Source organism: Montipora foliosa, chromosome 8 (assembly GCF_036669935.1).
Source record: "Montipora foliosa isolate CH-2021 chromosome 8, ASM3666993v2, whole genome shotgun sequence".
Classification (NCBI taxonomy): Eukaryota; Metazoa; Cnidaria; class Anthozoa; order Scleractinia; family Acroporidae; genus Montipora; species Montipora foliosa.
The window spans coordinates 39,975,474-39,996,572 of NC_090876.1; the positions used below are offsets into that span (position 1 = coordinate 39,975,474).

Consider the following 21,099-nt stretch of genomic DNA (forward strand, 5'->3'; position numbering starts at 1 on the left):
GAAATTCTCATTCAACCAAAATGTGGCCTTTTTTTATTAAGTGGCTAGCATTCAAACACGTCTTTTGCAATCACGATCACCACACTACTCGCTGATCGACCGGCGATGCACGGTCAGATCCCTCTAGAAATGTTAGGGACGGTACGAAGGATATGTACGGAGGGGATATATTTATTTTTAGCAACTGACTGCCTTTTTTATTTTAATTCCATTTGGAAGGTGGCTTCCAGCGATTTCGGAAGGTCCTATTGCTAACAGGACGAGAAGGTCAGGTTGCAAGCTTTCAAAATATGGTGCTATCGCAGATTACTACGCGTGTCGTGGAAAGCTTCACAGAACGAATGGGTGGGTTCTCAGTACAAAAGCTCGAATCAAGGAGAGTTATACTCAGCACCGTAACATCGAGAAAGTTGTGTATGGCCTATTGATGAAGAAAGGAGGGTTAGACTGAAAAACCATGGTGCAAGCGAAGGTACCAGGAAAAGTGAAACAGGGAAGATCTCAGTAGGAAATCTTGGCAGGACGACATCACAGGTTGGAGTGGGAAAGGATTACAGGAAACATCAAGAATGTCGGAGAAGAGGAATGAAACTCCACAGCAGCGCAGCCAGCGCCCTCTGCGGACTAAGAGAGGGAGAGAGAGGGGGAGGGAGGGAGAGAGAGAGAGAAAGAAACCAAGGGGAGCAGGGTTTTTACAAGACGACCTCGCCATCCTTTTACTTGGCACACACTGAATAGTATTACGACCATCTCACCATCCGCCTATCCGCCCTGGGGAAATAAAGGTATACAACTCGAGTAATTATTTGCAAAGAACACACATCTGAAAGCATTGTATTTGTTCCTCCTTCCACAGAAATTGCGGAGAGAAGCACCTTACCTAGAAATAAAAAGAAGCGAGAAACTGACAAAAAAAAAAAAAACAACCCAAAGTGATATTACGATCAAGTCTTTTACTTATCTGTCGCAATCAAGCGCCCTTTTCTGTTTACCTCACTTGATAAAGGGTTCCTTGATATCCATCGATCTCCATGCTTCCTGATCAGTACCCGATCAGCTTTGTTTGAAATAAAGGTGTGCCGGAAACTGAGAACGTTGTACACTCCGACGTAGGTTTTGGAGGTAATCTGACGTACGCGTGTCTGTTCACTCTTATGGTGCATAAAATTTGATTGAGAAAAGGCGAAAGTTGGGGATTTCTAACTCGTTCCCTACAAAATTTTCGAAATGGAATATATTCGAGATTGTACTAGGTTCATATATGTTAACCCTGGGGATTGAAATGAAGAGACTAAGATCCTACCAGTATGGCAGATTTATTTAACAACTTTGTTGTCACATGAACCTAATTTAATGCTAACTCTTACGAGTATTCTATTGCTCAGTGGTAGAGTACCCGAATTAGTAATTGGAGGGTACTAGGGAAGCACTCGGGTTTTTTTCCGAGTACCTTCGAGTCATTATCGATAAACGAATTTCTTCAATTCTTTCACTAGGGTTAACACAAAACATCATTCTCTTCTCCGGCAGTAAAATCGCGAATCTGATTACATGAGAAATTATTATCATTTTGTCGGGCACATTGTGGCGCATTTTGCTGGCTAAAATGTATTTTAGCTCGCTGAAATAAACCAATGAGAGGTATGAAATTGTGCAATTGTACAACTAATTCAACACTTACAAATAAGCTTTATGGAACTTCCTTTCATCTCTTACAATTTTTGAAAACTCAAATGGCAAGATTTTGTAATTTCCAACCAACTTTGCATGATATCGATGGTGAATTTTCATTGAGGGAAAATATTAAAAGCCATTCAACTTGTAAATACTCACATGATTGTTCAGACTGTTTTGTTCTCTCTATTTTAAGTTTTAAGTGGTATTACCCTCCAAATTGATTATAATACTTATAAAGTCCATGTTGTCGCCTAACGGGTCGGGCTAAAATGAGTCTGAGTCGGGCCCAACATATTTATGCCCGCAAACATAAACTCTCGCTTTGATTTCAGTTGATATTTTGCTTGGACTTAAAGACACGTAATCAGTTTTTAATCCAGCACAATCACATAACATAAGCAATAGTAACATTCATTTGAACAAAACAGCGACGAACATGATTCTCCTTTTCTTTTCTTTTTTCTTTTTTTTTTTTGGCAAATTCGACTCTCATTGTACTAAGTTTTGTAAAGCTCATTGTAATATATTATCACACTAGGAGAAAAAAAAAAGCGCAACTTATTCACCATCCAAATGCATTTTCACAGAGACGTCTCCAACCGTCGCTTGTTTTTGACATCCCAGGTGCTTAACGGCTTCTCTAACAAGGGCATCGACGTCAGCCTCTGAACTAGGATGTCCAAAACCTTCTTTCAGTATACCGATTTTCAGATGCGATATATCACCTGTTAACTGGCAAATAAATATCTCTTGTGAATATGGTCACCGTACCTTTGGAACAATTCTGATGATGAGTAAACTCACTGACTCACTGACTCACTGACTCACTGACTCACCGACTGAATAGTAATAGTATTCTTTATTGTTCCTTACTCTCCAAAGGGACGCATTGGTCTAGTTACAATAAAGGTTTGAACATTAACTAATAAAAATACAAAATAACATTTACTATATCCGTATACAAGTATGACTGACTGACTGACTGACCGGTTGTTTTATTGTTTGTTTTACGAGACATCTGGTTTGTCTCTTCTACTGGGCAAACCTACCCAGAGGGAAGGAGCACGAACAGGACTCGAGGTCCTATGCGAGGTACTCCACCCTACCCTATTCAGACCAGAAAGACCAGACCACAACATCGGGAACTACATGCCCTGCTCTTTACGACAAGTGTGCGGGTTCTTTTACGTCCCACAGGATTATGAACATTGAAGGGTTGTGAGACGGGACCTCCGGCTTATCGTCCTTATCCGAGAAGACTAGAGAGTCTAACCATTTGCAGATGTAATTACAAAGGCAGCACTTTCTCCTCAGTTATTTAAAGACCCTGAGTGTTGGTCCGGCCGGAGTTGAACTCACGACCTCCCGCGTGACAGCCCGGTGCTCAACCAACTGAGCCACCGGTGCGCGATTGGCTCAGCTGGTTGAGAATCGGACCACCCAGTGATAGTTGGCAGGCTCAAACTCTGGCCAGATTATAACACTTAGGGCCATAAAATAACTGAGGAGAAATGCTGCTCTTCTGATGGCATCTGCAAAAAGTTACAATTTCGAGTAATCCCAGATAACGACTATAAGCAGTAGACCCCGTTTCACGACCCTTGTTCGTGAAATCTGTGGTGCGTGCACGAATCACTAATAGGCTTGCGAGGTCTCGTGAACACAGTTTTCGGCGTTGTGGTCTGATCTATGAGACCACAGTGATTGCCATAGGCTTCTTGTGCCCGGAAGCCAAAGGTAATGGATGGCCCGTCTTAAATCCGCCACTACTCAATAGAAGTTATTCAAAAAGCACCTGTGATGTGTAACATTCAGGGATGGGCAAGGCTCGTGGCTGCCTAGGATCTAGGTCTCCGTCAAGTCCAGCTAAGACCTAAACAAAGACAAAATCGACAAAACTGTCTTCAAATAGGAAAGGTTGCACGGTCTAAGTAGAGATGATACTATGCGCTTAACACGTTTAAATTACTGCATTGACAGAAAAATTATGTTTAAGAGTATCAAATTATTAGAGCTAAGACACCAATACGTTGGGGCCACCAAGTCAGTCTTCCCATTCTATTATAGGACAACCGAAGGACCTGGAGGCAACTCTCTTGGCAAGAGGACTAACCAACTTTTTAACCCGCATATGCCGTGAGCGCGAATCGAGACTGGGATGCCTTTTATTGGTTTAAGGCGAGCCTTATCAACACCATGCTGCCTCTCCTTGCCGTTTACACCGAAATGATGGGTTTCCTCAGAAAACGTTCACCCTTTAACTCGCATGTAGACAAAGTTACTTGGATACATGGGACTGATATTTTTAAGACATAATATTCCTCACAATCTTTGCCAAACCGCCATCCTCAACCCTTGAGAGTGTGAGCTCAAGGGGATTTGTGCTGCTTGTTACTTCTGTTTAATCATGTTGTAAGACGAAAAAAAAGGGTTCATAAAGCCTAAAAGTTTCTGGACCTGAAAGCAAGAGCCTTAATAAAAGACACTTATTTCTCAACGAAGTAATTAAGCCCACGCCCAATTTTGAAATCCAATCTGTCCCTTTAAAGTGGTACTATGATAAAAAATCGTTTCCTTTTCGTCTTCAGATTTTGAAAGCGTGTTCGCTTAACACCTAACTGGCAAAATTTTGTGCTTTGAGTTTTATCTAAAGGATGTTTATTTTGAGTGCAAGTTTTGGATTTGACGGTCCGCCATTACTCACGTTCAAAATTGACCGATTGGACCTCAAAGGGTTGAATCTGGAGAAAATGACGTCATTTACTCACTAGCTTAAAATTTCAGCGTGTAAACGCAATTTATTATATATGCAAAACACGGGTTTAAATGGTCTGAAAGCCCGAAACTCCCGTGCTGCATATTAATTCAGCCGCGTACACACGCACTGCATTCTTAAACTAGTGAGGCTTTGACGTCATTTTCTCCTCGCGGACCAATAAATAAATAAAATTCCAGTTAAAATAAACAGGTGTCTTTTCAAAATCAGAACTTAAAACTTGGGTCAGTTAGTGTTTAGTTAATGATAGTTTTGAAATCCAAAGAAAAAAAAGATTTGTTCTTTTTAGGTCAGGGTAAATGCAGCAGGTCATCCTTATTTGAGGAGCAGCATTTAGGCAACACTTTGTGACGTAAATTGTCTGTATTCCGAGACACGAGTGATGTTGAAGTTGAGGAGAAGAGCAAGGGGACACTTCGTGACGCTTATTGAAATCCACTTGCATCTGATTACTTGGATTAATAGTCCTTATTCTCGATAGCCGCCAAGTTGGTTTTTAAATTGTCATGCAAATTAGCCATGTGTTATGCTGGGAGCAAACAATGGAATAAAGGCAAATTGCGGAAAATCGGATCGTCGAAATATTGAATTAACATTGCTAAAAGTACATTTTAAGATTTAGAATTAATTCCCTTTTATAATAATTTTCTATCTTTTGATTTCCTCCGACATTTTGACTGTGTACTTCGTTATCTGCTCATTTTTCACTAAAAAAACATCGAAGTAACTTGAGTAATCATTCTGTTTTACTACTAAGGTGATAAACATTCAATTCAATGAACGTGAAACAAATCATATGTGTGGCTAAGATGTTTGTTATAACCTCTCGAACTTGTGTTGTTTGCCCCCTCAGAAATGTGTAGCTAATTTGCATGATAAAGGCAAATCCAACTTGGCGGCTATCGTGAATAAGGTCTATTTTCTGGACATATCTGATAAATGAGAAGTGAACGAAACGACTCGGAAAACGTTTTAGAAAATCTCGTTTTCGTACAGCAAAATCAGAGTAGCCCTACCTCTAACAACAAAGCAGTGTCGTTAACAGTCCTGGCCATTGGTCCAACATGGTCCAGTGTCAACTCCAGCGATATGATCCCCGTATAAGGAACTAATCCGAATGTTGGCTTCAACCCCACAATACCACATGCTGCGGCGGGCATTCTTATTGAACCTCCTTGGTCACCGCCTAAGGCCATGTCCACGTGTCCCCCAGCCACCTGTTGAATATGCATCTTCGTACTAAAAAAAACCAGGTTTTAGGACAAGTACGGCGATAACGAGTCTCAACGCAACACTCATGTAATCATCTTTTTTTTTTCCTTCTTTCTTTGCACTGAAGTAGAAAAACTATATACAGACCAGCATATCCTGCAGCCTGAGTATCGATGTGTAGTAATCTGAGCTATGGGTCGCATGAAAAGGACTACCTCTTTGTCTTTGTAAGACTGATCAATTGCATACTTCACACAGCTATTCGCACTGAAAAATTAATTAGCGCATCGTGAAAGAGCTCGTGAATATTCCGCGGTCCTTGGGGATGCTTAATGCATTGCGGACTCCCCTAATAAATAATAAATACTGTGTCACAGCACCGGCCGCAGAGACGATCGCGACTGGTCAAGGTTCGACCCACCATCCTCCCCTGGTGTTTGTTGACAACTCCTCATATCCCTAGATCTGTCCTCGCTGTCTACCTCTTCCCACAATAATCCGTGGATCTCTCTCCCATAACTTAGTTTCACCTTGTGGTAAGTAGTTGTTAGTGAGGATAAAGTAAAGAAAAGCTGGAAAATCTGCTGAAAGATGCATTTATCATTACCATTTTACGTGTAATTATAAGAGTAAAATGCTTGGAAGATGTAGATATCAACAGAAGAAGAAGAACATTAACAACAACAACAAACACAAGAATAAGAAGGAAAAATGTGTTAGTCTTGATTGGAATCAAGTATACAGAGTTATTTCTTACAAGTGCAGCAGATCCTGATGATGATCCTAAAGCCATCCTGTTTTTGTTGTACGGATTTACCACAGGCCCTGTCGCTGATGTAAAGCTAGCGCTATCGAAACATAAGTTTTCACAAACGGACTTCCCAATGATGCGACCACCAGCGTCCAATATCCGGGACACTACAGTTGCATCAACATCCGGGACATAGCCTTCCATAAGCCGTGAGCCATTCATTAAGGGCACACCTGCGACACAAGCGTTATCTTTGATGGCTACTGTTTTCCCGTAAAGTTTCCCGCTGGAAGCTCCTTGAATGTCACAATGCCAGGCCCTAAAGTAGTCAAATAATCCCGTATACAAAATATCCAACTGAACAAAAAAGAAAACTTCGCAAGTAGTTAATATTGGAACAGGCCATCAAAAAAGAGAAAGATCATCATCAACTTCACAAATATCATCATAATTATTACCAAAGCCAACTTATAGAAGTAATCCGCGCTGCTCGCAAGCCATAAATCACAATTCTCAGTGAATTGAAGGGCATCAACTAAAGAATAATAAATTTATCGTATTTGTTATATTTATATTCTCAAAGAACAAGCAAGAAATTTAGAATACGGATGTTTCAACGATATTCCAAGACCTTAATGAACAAAACAACAAGGCTTCCCCAAAATGCACCCTCGACCAATATCCTTATACTTATATACTTTTTCAAGTATATTCGGAAGGATCTCACAACGGTAAACGTTCAACCTTTCTAAGGACGGTTGCAAGTAGCTGTGGCAACTAAACCTTCAAATATCTTCTTTAAGGTTTTAAGACGGAATCCGTCAGAAGTTCGAAGAAACCTAGCACCAAGATTATAAACATCCTATTGCAAACTTATGTACGACTGTTTTCAATATCTTCCAAAAAAATCATTTCTTGCAACACCAAACGCCAAAAACAAGTGTTCAACTTTGTAAAGAAACACTCGAAAGTACTAGCCTGAGTGAAATGAAACTGATGATGTTATTTTACCTGTGTTTGCACAATTTCGCTAAAATTTGAATTTGAATTTTTCTCGTTCCCATGGGAAATTGTTTTCGGTGTTATTTCATGCAATTATTTATATTTTTAGCTTTAAGAAAATGAAAAAAGGAGTGTAAAATACTTTAAATTTTTCTGGTACCAGATTTTTGTCCACTAAAAAACTGGAATTGCTCGATTTTCTATCGGATTTCGTCTCAAAGGTTCTCATCTGGTATTGTTTTCCCGCCACAAACCCTCTCCACAGAGGATGAGGTACTGTGCGGGGAGGGATCGCCATACATGGGCCTCTTCCAATGATAGTTTTTTAACGCTGATTGGCCACGCTGATTGGCCACTTGTAATGACGTAATAACCCTTTTTTTTAAATATGCGCGGCACTGCGAACAAGAACTTAAAATAGCTTTCTGAAACTAAAAATATATTAATAGAGTTTAAAAAGCTGTGATGGGGCATGGGGATCCGTTCTCTTACCTCATCCTCCCTTGCAATGATCAATAGATAAATTGCAAATCTTTCCAGAACTTTAACATACTGTTACTTTTTTTTTCTTTTAATTTCCTGGAATTTAAAACTCTAACCAAGCATTGTAAGGGTTGTCTTCTACTGATGGCCGATATCCTGGTGTCCGTGGATATTTCACTGGCGTCCTGGGATCTTCTAATTCGTACAGTCGTTGGTAAGTTCTTCTAAGGGTTTCCGAAATGGATTCTGCAAAAGGAGAAATACATGTCAACTGAAAGTCAAACGAACGAGTTTACATCCTGTAAAGTCAAGTCCCTTGATATAAGGTCAGTTATTTACCACCTTTAGTATCCAAGCAAGCTTTAAGCAACTTTCGCGAGATTTGCCCAGGAAACTATTGTAATTGTTGCAGGAACAAATGAGTTAAAATCATCTCTGTGTGCTATGTTTCTCACTGTTTTAGTATAGACTCAGACAACTATTCTATTCAGTTTCGGTGGCTAGTGGCGGATATTTACCGGAAACATCCGCCACTAGCCACCTCCACTTCGGTGAATAGTTGCTAGTAATTATTAAAAACTGAACTACGGATATCAGATTTCCGGCATTTTCATTGGCTCGCCGGACACAGGCTATCAGTTCATATACCTGCTCCACCTAATATGGTCAAGGAACGCGTCAGCATTAATTCAAACACTTTGCAGCTCTGAGAAAGCGTGGCCGACAAAAGCCCTTTTCGACAGCAATTGACCGAGGCAGAAATCGATGCTTTAGTCGACAATACTACCCCAAAAAGGCCTGGAGTTTTTAATAAAACAGTTATTTTACTCGGGCTTGCTCGATATAAAGTGATTATGACCAACTCGGTGCTACACGCCTCGTTGGTTATCTGACTTGATATCCAGTGAGCCCTCGTAGAATAATTGTTAACTATTCACCTGCGAGCAACTCGCGCGGGATTTGCGGCCGAAAATAGTGTGGTCGTTGCAGGAATAAATGAACTAAAATCACCTTCTTGTGCTTTATTACCTCACTAGCCACCCCCATTTCGGCGAATAACTTTTAAATATTCATCATATATAGTATCTTCACATTCGCATCCTCTACGGGTTCATTACGAACTCACAAAAAGACCAGGCCCAACTTGACTTGATTATAGCTCAACTGGTAGAGCGCTGAATCGGTATCGCAGAGCTCACGAGTCAAACTCCGGTCCAAGTCTGAAATTTCATGCTTTCCCTGAGTTTCTGCCGTGGTGTGTTAACGTCAGAAACGCATGCGCATGAGCCAAAACGATTTCTGCGCACGATTCTTTGCCGGAAATTGTTACTGACGTGGTCAAACGCCATAATTTTTACTACATAATAATAGAATTCACGTGGAAGCGGGCACGAAAAGTACTAGCTGCTGCGTATTTAACCAATTATCAATCTGTCATACCATGATATTCTTGCAATTCAGTCGCCTCGATGTCTTGCTTCAGGCTTTGCGTTATTTCTCTCAACCGGGAGGCACTGGGGACACGTACTGAAGGAGCCTTATACATCACAGCGTGCTGAAGAAGAGAAAGCGTAACCAAGAGTTGTCATTTAGGTAGGGGAACAGGATCAACAAAATTAAGAGGTGTAAATCAAATTCTGTGGGAGAGTAGGAATTAGCGTCGTTATGAAGCACGCTCTTTGTGTTAGTTGGAAGGTATGGTCATTGAACCCGTTAAAAATTTGGAATTTCTCCAATCACAATCATTTGAACTCTGCCAAGAAAATAGTACTTTGAACAGGATTTCAATATACCAATTAATAAATTGTAGTCAATTATAATAAACGTCTTCTTCAGGCAGTGAATCGTTGCTCGATTTATAATTTCGTGACTCATAGATGACCACACCTATTTTTACCATAATTGCTCGTAATATCGCAATCTGATTGGCTCATTTGCCGTTGTCGATAACGCTGCTCGCATCATGCCTGCGCAAATTTGTCACGCAATGTAATAGCCAATCAGGAACGCTAATTTTGGGAAATAAACCAATCATATTGCGAGAAAGTTATACACAACGCTTGCTCTTTCTTTGTGTCATGATTTTGGTCACGCTCGAATATTGAATATTGTCGTAAAAAACAAGCTGTTGTGGACTCACGAGGCGCACAACATTTTGATCACTGTGATGACGAATATCGTTGTCGATAAGAGTACAGACAACGCTGAACCACTTTCCATTTGTTAAATCTCTATCAGGGGTGTTGTTTTCTCTGATCTCTCATTCAGTACAGCTTTCCGCCAAGTATTGTGCTATTAGGCAAGTTAACGCACAATGCTGTCGTCATTTGCTCTCTCTCTTCCTCTTCTCTCCTCGTTGTTCGACATATCAAAAATACTTTGCTTGTTTTTTTTGGTCGTCTTCAAAATGTGGACCTCTTTTACTAAAGCGCAGTGTAAAATGCAGTACACTGGCCATGCAACTTCCCCACCAAAAAGGGCGGTGCGACATCACACGCTTACATGAAAATTTTAACTATACGGACGGTCGTACGATGACGTCATAACAAAAAATGTCCTAGGCATCGATGAGTTACCATGATACTAATTAATGGGGACACTATGCATAGAAATCAAATCAATTTCACTCAGTTCAAACATTGGTTTTGTGGAGCGGGGAAAACCCGAGTACCCGAAGAAAATCCTCTCGGATCAGAGTAGCCAACCAACAAACTCGACCCACAACCCACAACCCACAAACTCGACCCACGCCAAGATTGGGAATTGAACCTGGGTCACATTGGAAGGAGGCAAGTGCACGTACTACTGCGCTAACTCTGCTCCCGTTAACCGGAAGACTTAAAAAATAACAATAGGGAGCTAATATCGACAGCTAAGTTTATCGTCTTAACGTCGTCCACATGACCTCAAATTTTTGTTATTTCACGTTGATGTCAGGATGAGAACGGCAAAGAAATGAAACAAACTGTAAAACGCACGTACGAAGCGTGAAAAGGCATTGTTTTAGTTCATTGTTTAATGGCGTTCTCGTAGCCATCGTCGTCGTCGTCCGTTTCCTGAAGAACGCCGGAAGAGTGAGATGTCAGTTGTTCGTTTCTGGTGATGATGTTGAATCCTCCGATCCAACATTACGAAACACACATAGAAGAAATCAACAGTCACACCGAAGAATACGACCCGTAAGCCTTAGCTGAGGCGTTTCTCAGAGGAAATAGTACTAAACAAGGGAGTTTACCCTATACCCTCAATCAGACAATAAACAACTTTTCACTGGTAAATAGGATTCTGGCTGCTGCACAAGATTAGGGCCCCACACGGATATAGTCCGGCTTCTGGCGAGCAACAGACCCACTTTAATGATTGTAACGCCAGACGTGATACATGAAGTATGCGTGTAACAGCTGCATGATAAACTAACGTGCCTGCTGCCCGTCAGGAAAAACCCCCTTTCTTTTGGAGGAAACATGATCCCTCCCGAATGCAAAGCCAGGCACTTAACAACGACCTTGAGGGAGAAAGGTTTATCAAAATTACATGAAGATGAAACCGGAATGAAAAAGTACATTAGTAAATAAAATTAAACAAGAACCCGAAGGCTGCAGCGTTGCCAGTGTAGAATGATTCCCCTCAGAAAAATCCCGCCAGCACATGTTTTCAACTCTGATGTTGCCAAGACAACTGTCAAAACTTCGGTGAACCGTGAAAACGTTAATTTGCTGCTATTCTTGCGAATTGCAGCAAATAGCAATTTGCCGTAAGTCCAAACTGTACATGTTTTACTAAAAACATTCGAAAAATAAGGGTCACTGTGCTCGCTCGAAAGCACAGTGACATGTTTAGTCCATAATGGTTTGCGTAGAATTTTTGCCATTATACTGTTAAAATAAGATCGAATTCAGATGAGGACTCCAAACAAGTTAAAACAAACTGCAAGGCTTGGGTAATAAAATGTCACGCATTCAGGTGTCACGCCGATGTAAGATATCAATGGTCCATGAATTCGAACTGTTCGCTTGAATATTTACACTTGGAGTCAATTAAATCTTCTCCTATTCTATTTGCTGTCATTAAAATGGAAGTTAACAACTCTTGAAGAAGTGTGCATTCAATTCAAATAGGAAGTTTTTGTTCACGGTGCTCTTCGTTGTAGTTAGCTTTCAATGGTAAAATCGAATACTGAATTTATGGAAGGATTATTTGACTTCACCCGTCAATACCGCTTTGCATGAGGATTTATGTAAGTTCAAGTAGAGTACTGATGATGTTGATGCCATTTAAGTAAACCACCATGCATTGATACCAAATGCGATCCTTTGAAATAATGTTCAATCGGTAAACACTTGATGAGCTTGTAGATATTTTGATATTACCAGTTATTGCAACTTGTTAAAAAAAAACTATTTAGTATTTAAAAATATCTGATTCATTTATCGGATGCAACTATTATTACCTGCTTTAAGTTATCCGTGAGCGATTTCCGAAAATTTGATTGCGCCTCCAAGGCGATTTTGTAGGGTACAGTCGATTATGTCACATGATCCATGTCTTCATGATGAGTGACGCAATAATATTGCCAACGAGCAAGCCGAGCGAAGACGGCCAGCTTAATGCCGCGCGAGGTAGTGCAGTAGGCAGAAAAATTCTCGATCGCGCTGTGAAAAGTTCCCTGGAGATTTTAGATGGGGACCAATGAAAGCGCGTGTTTTGATATGTGATGTCATTAGACAAACTTGCATGACACGCGCGACTACTGATGATCTAATTGTGTTCGGAGGTGAGTGAAAACACAATTATTCCCATTTCCCTGGCCATTGTGTTATGTACACTTGCTTTGAGTGTTCTTCAATATTTATTTTCGAACCATCGTGTTCTACATTGACTGAACGAGCTCAAAACTAAACCGGCGTACGTTTTCTTATCGGCCTCTGTTGCCAATTTCGGATCTCGGCCCGCGAGTAGAGCAGTTTGTTTATCGTTTTGTAACCATTGAGTAGTGAACAATTTAATTTAATTTTCAGAAAATATGTTGTCTGCAAAGAACACAATTTAACGATCAATTTGACTTGTAATTCATGGCTGTATCTTGCATAATAAAAATTCTACAAGTGAAACAACTTTCATGTGCGAGAGTTGATTCCCCGTGACATGCTCCACACTTCAGTGACGCTTTAGCGATTTTTTACATGTCACTGATTTTATTCAACTTAATTATTGTATATTCCTGTTAAAATTACGGCCGTTCAAAAAGTACAGCAGTACTATCCATATCATTGCAAAACACGTTCATGACATCTACAGTCATTGTCAGCTGGAGATACAAAGTGTTCTATTATTGTATTATTGCAAGAGACTTATTGTTAACTAGATAAGTTGAGTTGCAGTACTTTCGAATGGGTGTTGGGTGTTTTGGAACTCTGATACAAATCTGCAAACTATGTATTATATTGACTGTTTCGTTGGCACTTATCGCTAGCTATTACCAGTTTATAACTTAGTTTGTCAAGAAACGGCAAAGGCGAGCAACAGCCTCGCACAGGATAACTACCTGCAGCGCCCCTGTTACACAAAATTTGCAGATAGATAGATAGATAGATAGATAGATAGATAGATAGATAGATAGATAGATAGATGAAAAAAAAAACATAAGAAATGGTAATTTTAATTAAAACATTTTAATTTTTAATCAACAATCTTAACTGACATCAAATAATACACCGAATGTAACAGGAACAATAGCACAAAAAATGGTTTGTTTGATCACACTGATAAAAATCATACAAACCGAACAATGATCACAGTGCAAAGAAGTATATTACCTTGTCCAGCCAAGTAGCCATGATGGAAACGTGGAAACGATGCGATTTAAAGTGAAATAACTCCAACAATGCGACTTGCAACGTATAATTTATCCAGCGATGCGACTTGTAAAGTACAATTACTCCAGCGATGTGACTTGTAAATTGAAATTAATACAGCGATACAACTTGTAAAATAAAATTACTCCCCACACAACATTGCAAAATCGCTGCCACGTCTCCGAGCGGAAACATTCTTTTAGCTGATCACGCAAAAAGTCATGTATTTTAGTCTCAATTAACTGTTAACTAAGGTTTTTTTTAGCTAATTGTAACTTTTCAATGAATTACCTGAATTAACTTTAAAGAACGCATTGGAACAATAGGGAACTTAATTTCAAGTTAATGTAACTCATTTTCAGCCGCATGCCGATTTCCGCGATTTTTCTTTTCTTTTTTTTTTTTTTTTTTTGCAAACTATTCACATAAAATACTATTTCTCCCTAAGCGTTGCATCTTTTATGTGCAAATACCGCTCAAAATAAAGATTTTTTAACGATCTAGCTGTAGATATCTTTTTCATAATGTAACATTCTCTATCAACATTTACATAACAATCAAAACACAAAAATAGCAACCCTAGCAATCTCATGCTTAACACAGGAATTTTTAGTTATCGTGAAATATCTTTCTCTATTCGTTAGCAATCATTCTTTCAAATTTCAGAGAAATCGACCAGTCCGCGAATATTTTACGAGTTTTTTTTCCAATGGCATGTCAAAAGGCCAAGTGGATTTATGCATAATCGGGCAAGTTTGGGCGATCAAGTTGCATGCGTGTGTGACGCGTTATAAATATACTTTTCTAAAAGCTTATTCTACCCAAAAAAAATAGGTTTGGGATGTAGTTTTGAGAGTGGAAATCAAGTTTACGGTCCACGCTCCACGAGACCGCATTGAATATTGAATTAAGTAAACACAACAGAAAGACGCTAACCTCATTTTAGGGAACTTTAGCACCAGACGTTCTTGATTCACGAACGGCATGGCTGGACGCGAAGAACTGGGTCGCGGACGCAGTATTTAGGGCCACCTTATGCTGCGAAAGTTCCGGCAACGGTATACCGTACGCACGGTGCAGTAGGTTCTTGACTTTTTACAAATCTGTTTTAATATATTGCGGGGTCAAGAACTGATTGAACTCAGATAGGTGTGGGAACTATAAACTATTACGTAATTTATTCCTGAAAAAGAATGATATTATTTTTATTCTTTCAGAGGGTAAACGCCACGATTCTGGAATGTTAGCTGATTCCGGTTTGTTGCGCGACTTGGAGCAACATGCTTCGTCAACGTTGCATGAGCCAATGTGCATTTACGGAGATCCCGCATATCCCCACAGAATTCATCTCCAGTCACCCTTCAGGGAAGCTGTACTCACAGATGATATGAAGCTCTTCAATGCCTCCATGAGTGCCTGTCGCATTTCGGTGGCGATGTAATTAACTACTTTACATTGACTTTAAGACTCCCTCTGACCACTCGTTGAATTTGTTCCCGGTAGTCCCTGGTTCAACTTCCGAACTGCACTTGCATGTAAATAGCTAACCGGTTTGCCTCCGGCCAGTTGGGATTCTTAACAGTTGTTGTCGAATGTTCTGTTCTGTCGTGATTGTGTTTCATTGGCCCTGAAAAGACCCTATGGGGAGCGGTCAATTAAATATGTAATGTATTTTTGTATTATATATATAGAGTACCCTGCCTCGACAAGAACATCACGCAGCAGTTCGTTTTTCGTGCTATGACAGACTTAATCCATTTTGAAGTTACAGACGTTTTCAGCATCGAGAGCTGCTTGAGCCAATTCATGTTGAAGGATCTCAAGAGGAGAGTCCTCGCACGCTCTGGTATGTGAAGCCCATGGTGATTTTCCAACTGGATTTGACGCTCAAAGACGCTCAAACGTTTTTCTGGGCTGCCAAATGTCCTCGGCCTATCAGTTTAGTCCCAGCACTAGTCCACGATTCAAATTGTACTGAAACTGGTTTTCTTTCGGTTTTGTGTGGAAAGGGTTGTTCGTGGCATGAGAGAGGCACTCGGGATTTTTACTAGCTATGCATGAAATTTCCACTGAAGTGCCCTTAGTCCAGTTCTCTCAAATTTATCTAAGCTCCCACTTTCACGTCCGCAAAATCGACTTAGTGCATTTTTTGTTTCAAACTTAGTGTTCAATATTTGTCTGTCAACGAAGGTCCACCGTGATTCATCCCTCCGCTTTCGAAGGGTTCAACTAGTTTTAGCCGGCTAAAACCGGTCAAACCAAGAGCCCTTATCTGTTTCGGAGAAAATTGTTTTGCGCCATTCTTCGTCAAATTCAAATTCTTCTTTTCAGCTTTTTTTACCGCCACAAGGCTTCTTTTTAGGTTTTACCTTTGGACTCTTTTCGAGCTTTTTATCCTTTCCCATGAAAAGGTATATTCACATGGAGTACCCCGACGACAATGTGTCAAAAAATACCTGTTGTTACAGTTTAGCTCCTTTTCAGCAGTGTTCTCAGAGAGTTCTGAGTTCTTTCAGAGAGTGCGGAAGCGAGGCTTTCGGGTCAACTTTCGATAAGATGTAGAGTAAAGTAAAAGATTTAGCACGCGAAATGCGAAAATAAATAATGGGTTCCTATCCAGAATTCACGTTTTTCTCAGAAGAAGAAAACTACAGTTATTGAATGCAAGCTGCCCTCGATACTTTCGCCCATTTGGGGTTGTTACTTCGGTTAACACATCCGTATGCTAAATAGTGCCTTGAAATACTTCCCATGGTAAAATTAGGCCACACAAACTTCAAATTACTCGAAGAAAAGTGAAGGAAACAGCCAAGATTCAAGAAATCGCATAGCCTTCTTGTTTCGACGCGAAAGCCTCGTTTTCGCGAATTCTGAAACTAACACCGCTCAGACGTGAGCTCAAATTTAATAACAACTATTCGCCAATACCAAAAATACCATAATACTCTTCTTTCTCAAGAGAAAATAAAAACAATGCTTATAAAAAATTTTGGAGAGACAAACTTAGAGTATTATGGCTAATTGGCTAATTGCCTATGTTTATGATTTAAGACCCCAGTTAATTTCCCGCGGGGTTGCAGGGATGGCGCAGTGGTGAGAGCACTCGCCTCCCACCAATGTGGCCCGCGTTCAATTCCCAGACTCGGCATCATATGTGGGTTAAGTTTGTTGGTTCTCCACTCTGCACCGAGAAGTTTTTTCCGGGTACTCCGGTTGCCCCTCTCCTCAAAAACCAACATTTGACTTGATTTGAGCTAATTGTTAATTCAGTTTACAGTGTCCCCAATAGACCTTTTTCGCTTATACATTTTGTTTTCACAATACAGATCATGTGATAATTAATATTAGAGAGTGCATGCATACATATTCATGCTTGCATGCGCTCTTTTTAATGAGCAAAACAAAGGACCAATCCTCTGAGTATTATCACATGTTTTTTTATAGGAAAAACATGTACAAGCGAAAAAGGTCTATTAGTGCTTCAGCACTAGAACGACTAGACACTTCAATTAAAGTTCCTTTCCTTTCCGCGAAAAACGTAACCAAATTCCTTGGCGTTGACAGTTTTGGCTTTTCACACCTTTGCTGAACAAGAAAGATCAATCAAAAACACATTTAAGTTAATCACTAGCGTGTCATTTAATATTTTGAAGTTTTTTTTTTTTCGAAAATGTAATTAACGTAGCATTGATTACTATGAGGTCATAAAAAAAGAAACATTCCGACCTTGAGGGTGTACCTTAGCCTTAATTCTGTGCTTGATTTGATAAAAAAGGGTCCATTTCTCCGTAACACAAAATTATAGGTGGTTTGTAACCAATCTCTAGAGACACAGATAACAATGATGTAATGTGTAATTGCTGGTGGAAGAACAAAAGGAGCTGATGAGAGATCATTCTTTCCGTCCACCAACATGGCGGCGATGACGTCACGTATAAACCACCTATTGAGTAATATTTAAATGATTGAACAAAAGCCTTCTAAAGCTCTCGATGTAACAATTGAAAGGTCTGTATGAGTAGGCAGGATAGCTTTAGACGACAATATTCAAATCTACAGCTAATGAGTGAAAAAGCTATCAGACTAATGACTTGCGACTCTGTAGGTGAATGCCATTATTTCCTTGGGCATATCCTCAGCATCATAAAAAGGCACTTCCTTCTTGCTGACTCTTTCCCATCGTCGTTCGCTCACGAGTTCATCCATTTTTGCTTGGTAGTTATCGACCTCGTTGCTCCGGATTGTAAAACAGAGAAGACCACCTACAAGAAAAATGGGCTCTGGCAAAACATATTTGAATTATTTGATCCTGAGAACTCAATGCAAGAATTCATTTGGTTTATCATAATATGCACACCTTACGTTAAAATTGTTTGCGAAGATTACATGATTTATTTAGGACGGTGCCTACTAATTCAAAGGTATTAATGCGCGGTTTTATGAATATGCGGGAAAGCAGATCTCGACAAGTGTTATTAAAATCCAGAGAGAAAATTGGGCGTAAACACGCATTTTTCAAAGATAATTAATCAACAATATTAGCAAGAAGCTTTAAAATACAAAGCAATGTATGTCGTTCCTTTCCAAATTAAAGCTTAATTATCTCTGAAAAATGCAAGGTTGCCCCCAATTTTCTTTTTGGATACCAAGAGCATTTGCTAAGTTCTGCTTTCTCTGCATAAATTTAAACCGCGCAAAAAATAGCCCTGCATTAGTAAGCACTACCGATAGGAAATTCGAGTATCTGGAGATGCGCAGAACGTATGCGCAATAACAATAGTAGTCACCGTTTTTAAGGTTATCAAAATTAAACTCACAAGAGAGTATTGCTCTTGCACGGATGCAAAGAAAAAAAATTATCACATGCAGTCGTTGAAAAACTGCTTTTAAAGTAAACCGATAAGTCTTTCCAAACGCAAAATCCCTTGGATCCTGGCACCTTAATTTTTTTACCATCAGCATCTCATAATCTCGTACCCAGATCTCCCACGGTCATAAGGATAGGAGATCTGGTAAAGTTCGATTTCAAGCATGCTCAGTGCCAGCGAGGCCCGAAATACGGGCTTTTCTATCACTGCTCATGTTCATACTCTCTGTTGTGATTTTGCGGAATAAACATGGATTTCGAGAGTAGTTTTGAAGAGATTCTTTTGGGTAGAGGACAAGGAAGCCCTAAACTTAAAGCCCAAACAGAAAGAAGCGCTACAAGCGACTGTTTTTGAACGGTCGAGATTGTTTAATTGTCGGAGCAACTGCAGAATCACTGAAAGGAGCGCTTAGGCTTAATCAGTAAACGAGTGCTATTTTCTTCACACGATCTCGTGCAAAGGGTAGTTAACCGAACTGTAAATTGAAAGCGAAAATGTTTAAGAGTGCTCAGACCTAATCACTGCAATGAGCGCTATTTTCTTGACACGATCTCGCGAAAAATGTAGTTAATCTAACCGTAAAATTCACAATTGATCATTACTTAATTCGCGAGTCACGCTTTAAGAACGAGAAATACCGTTTTGAATAAATTACATACTTCAACTTGAATTTATTAGTTGATGCGTACCGCGTAGCCCGCTACGCAGAACTTCATTCGAGTGGCAGGGTACGTGGGGCTTCCGTCGGTACCATTTACACAAATGTCGCAAATCTTTAAAATAATTTTCCTCAAATGTAAAGCTTTTCCGGCGTCGGAAAAAACACAACTTTCCTCCGCACAGCTGGCGTTTAATCAAAACAGCACATGAGCTTGCGAAAACCAAACCTTCACTAGGTGCCCCGCGAAATAAGCCAATCGGAGCGTAGATTGCATTGCGGCAACCTTTTTTTAGTAGCCAATGAAAAATGGTGTACTGTTGAACTTTACCAGATCTCACATTTCCAGTGACAGAGTGAGATTTGGGTACGAGATTAGCATTCTCATTCTGCACCCAAAAAGCTACGAAAAAGCTACTAGTCGTGGCTCAGATGGCTAGTGCGCGGCTTTCGGAGCGAGAGGTCCCCGGTTCGATCCTCGGTGTCTTCAACGTCTGTTTCGACTTTCCTCTGATCCGTGTAGCTATAGCTTTTAAGTCCCCTTAAAACGGAGCACTGACAGAGGGAAGGGGGTAAGGGGTGCACCGTCGGCTTCCATTGATACCAGCCTCGTAGCTTAAGGAACTACCGACGTTAAATCAAGTGACTTTACCTTTACCACATATACGAACCTAGAGGTCGCAGAGTATGATATTGATCTTATCTCAATTTTACCTAACTCCACGTTTGTGTAAATATATTTGCAGCTTCAGCCTCCGTGTAAGGAGGCGAGAGCAATATAGTCATCGCATTGAATGAGTAATTAAGTGTAACAATAGAATATCAATGAGCTCTGCCGATTTTGATCCGATTGCTGAGAATTTCAATCGGAATTATCGCGTGCTCACACGATAACCTACCAAAAAAAGGGAAGCACAATCTCCGAGCCTTGTTGGCTTTCAATAACTGCGTGGCTCGCATGTTGACTCGAACAATGGCTCGCATGTTTTTGTTCATGCCTCGCTCGCTCGAGTATTTGTAACTTTTCGAAGAGCTCCGACTACCATTGCTCACAAGTTCCCAAGCTATAAGTAAGCAACGTCGTTTGAGAGGAACACCAAGATGACGTCTCCATATCACAAAGCTCTGTAAAATTTATCGACATGTCTAATAACTCAGAAACAATTCACTAAACAGACTTAACACATGGCAGAGTTGTCTATATATTGGTCTTTTGTAACATTTCATTCTCTTGGTTTCTTTCTTTGAACGGTTTCGGATTTTGTTTTTTAATTGCGAAGGGCTAACGCTCGAACCGTTAGTCCTGTTCCGGGACTCCCTCTTAACCCGCCATGAAAATGGGCCTGGAACCCAGGCGGGAAAAGACAGAGTCCTGTATTACTTGCAGGCGCATGCTCGATATGACGCCATTTGTTCCCCCAAAACTGGGGGAAAACCATATTTGGAAAAAAGATTCCTTATTTGGTCATAGTTTATTCCAAGTGCTTTTACACTGGATACATGGGGATAATGTGAAAGGAAATTATAACGCCAAGTTTCTAGAGGCATAAAATATCGGTTACCTATGAATGTAATTTTAAAATACTGAAAATATGCCAAGAATATGCTAACTTTTAGAAAAATTGCTCATAACAGTAAAAGTTGCTCAAAAGATGCCGAACAGAATCTGTATAGGGAATCTGTATAGGCTTAGCTAATGTATTGAATTATGTTGTTCCAGAAAATGTCCATACCCCCCCCCCCCCCCCCCCCCCCAAGAAAGCTTTTGAGATTAGACCCCTCCACCCCCTTGGAAATTCCAATTTTGTTTCATACTT

At 40.2% G+C, this 21,099-nt stretch overlaps 2 protein-coding genes across 4 annotated transcripts in view; both read right to left on the reverse strand.

Annotated features, from left to right (window-relative positions):
* LOC137968158 (amidase-like) overlaps positions 1-12,491 on the reverse strand; it is a 17,348-nt gene extending 4,857 nt beyond the window's left edge. Inside the window, exons 1-8 of one of the 2 annotated variants that reach the window (XM_068814785.1) lie at positions 12,352-12,491; positions 9,342-9,456; positions 8,018-8,147; positions 6,423-6,735; positions 5,470-5,670; positions 3,473-3,550; positions 2,244-2,409; positions 824-880 (exon numbers count right to left, since the gene is read on the reverse strand). In XM_068814785.1, coding sequence (XP_068670886.1) covers positions 824-880; positions 2,244-2,409; positions 3,473-3,550; positions 5,470-5,670; positions 6,423-6,735; positions 8,018-8,147; positions 9,342-9,447 — 1,051 coding nt within the window. In that variant the 5' untranslated portion in view covers positions 9,448-9,456; positions 12,352-12,491. The remainder of the gene's footprint in view (positions 1-823; positions 881-2,243; positions 2,410-3,472; positions 3,551-5,469; positions 5,671-6,422; positions 6,736-8,017; positions 8,148-9,341; positions 9,457-12,351) is intronic. The other variant, XM_068814786.1, reaches the window with a different exon arrangement.
* Positions 12,492-17,384: 4,893 nt separating this feature from the next.
* LOC137968161 (methyltransferase-like protein 27) overlaps positions 17,385-21,099 on the reverse strand; it is a 28,560-nt gene continuing 24,845 nt past the window's right edge. Inside the window, exon 4 of one of the 2 annotated variants that reach the window (XM_068814792.1) lies at positions 17,385-18,018. In XM_068814792.1, coding sequence (XP_068670893.1) covers positions 17,840-18,018 — 179 coding nt within the window. In that variant the 3' untranslated portion in view covers positions 17,385-17,839. The remainder of the gene's footprint in view (positions 18,019-21,099) is intronic. The other variant, XM_068814791.1, reaches the window with a different exon arrangement.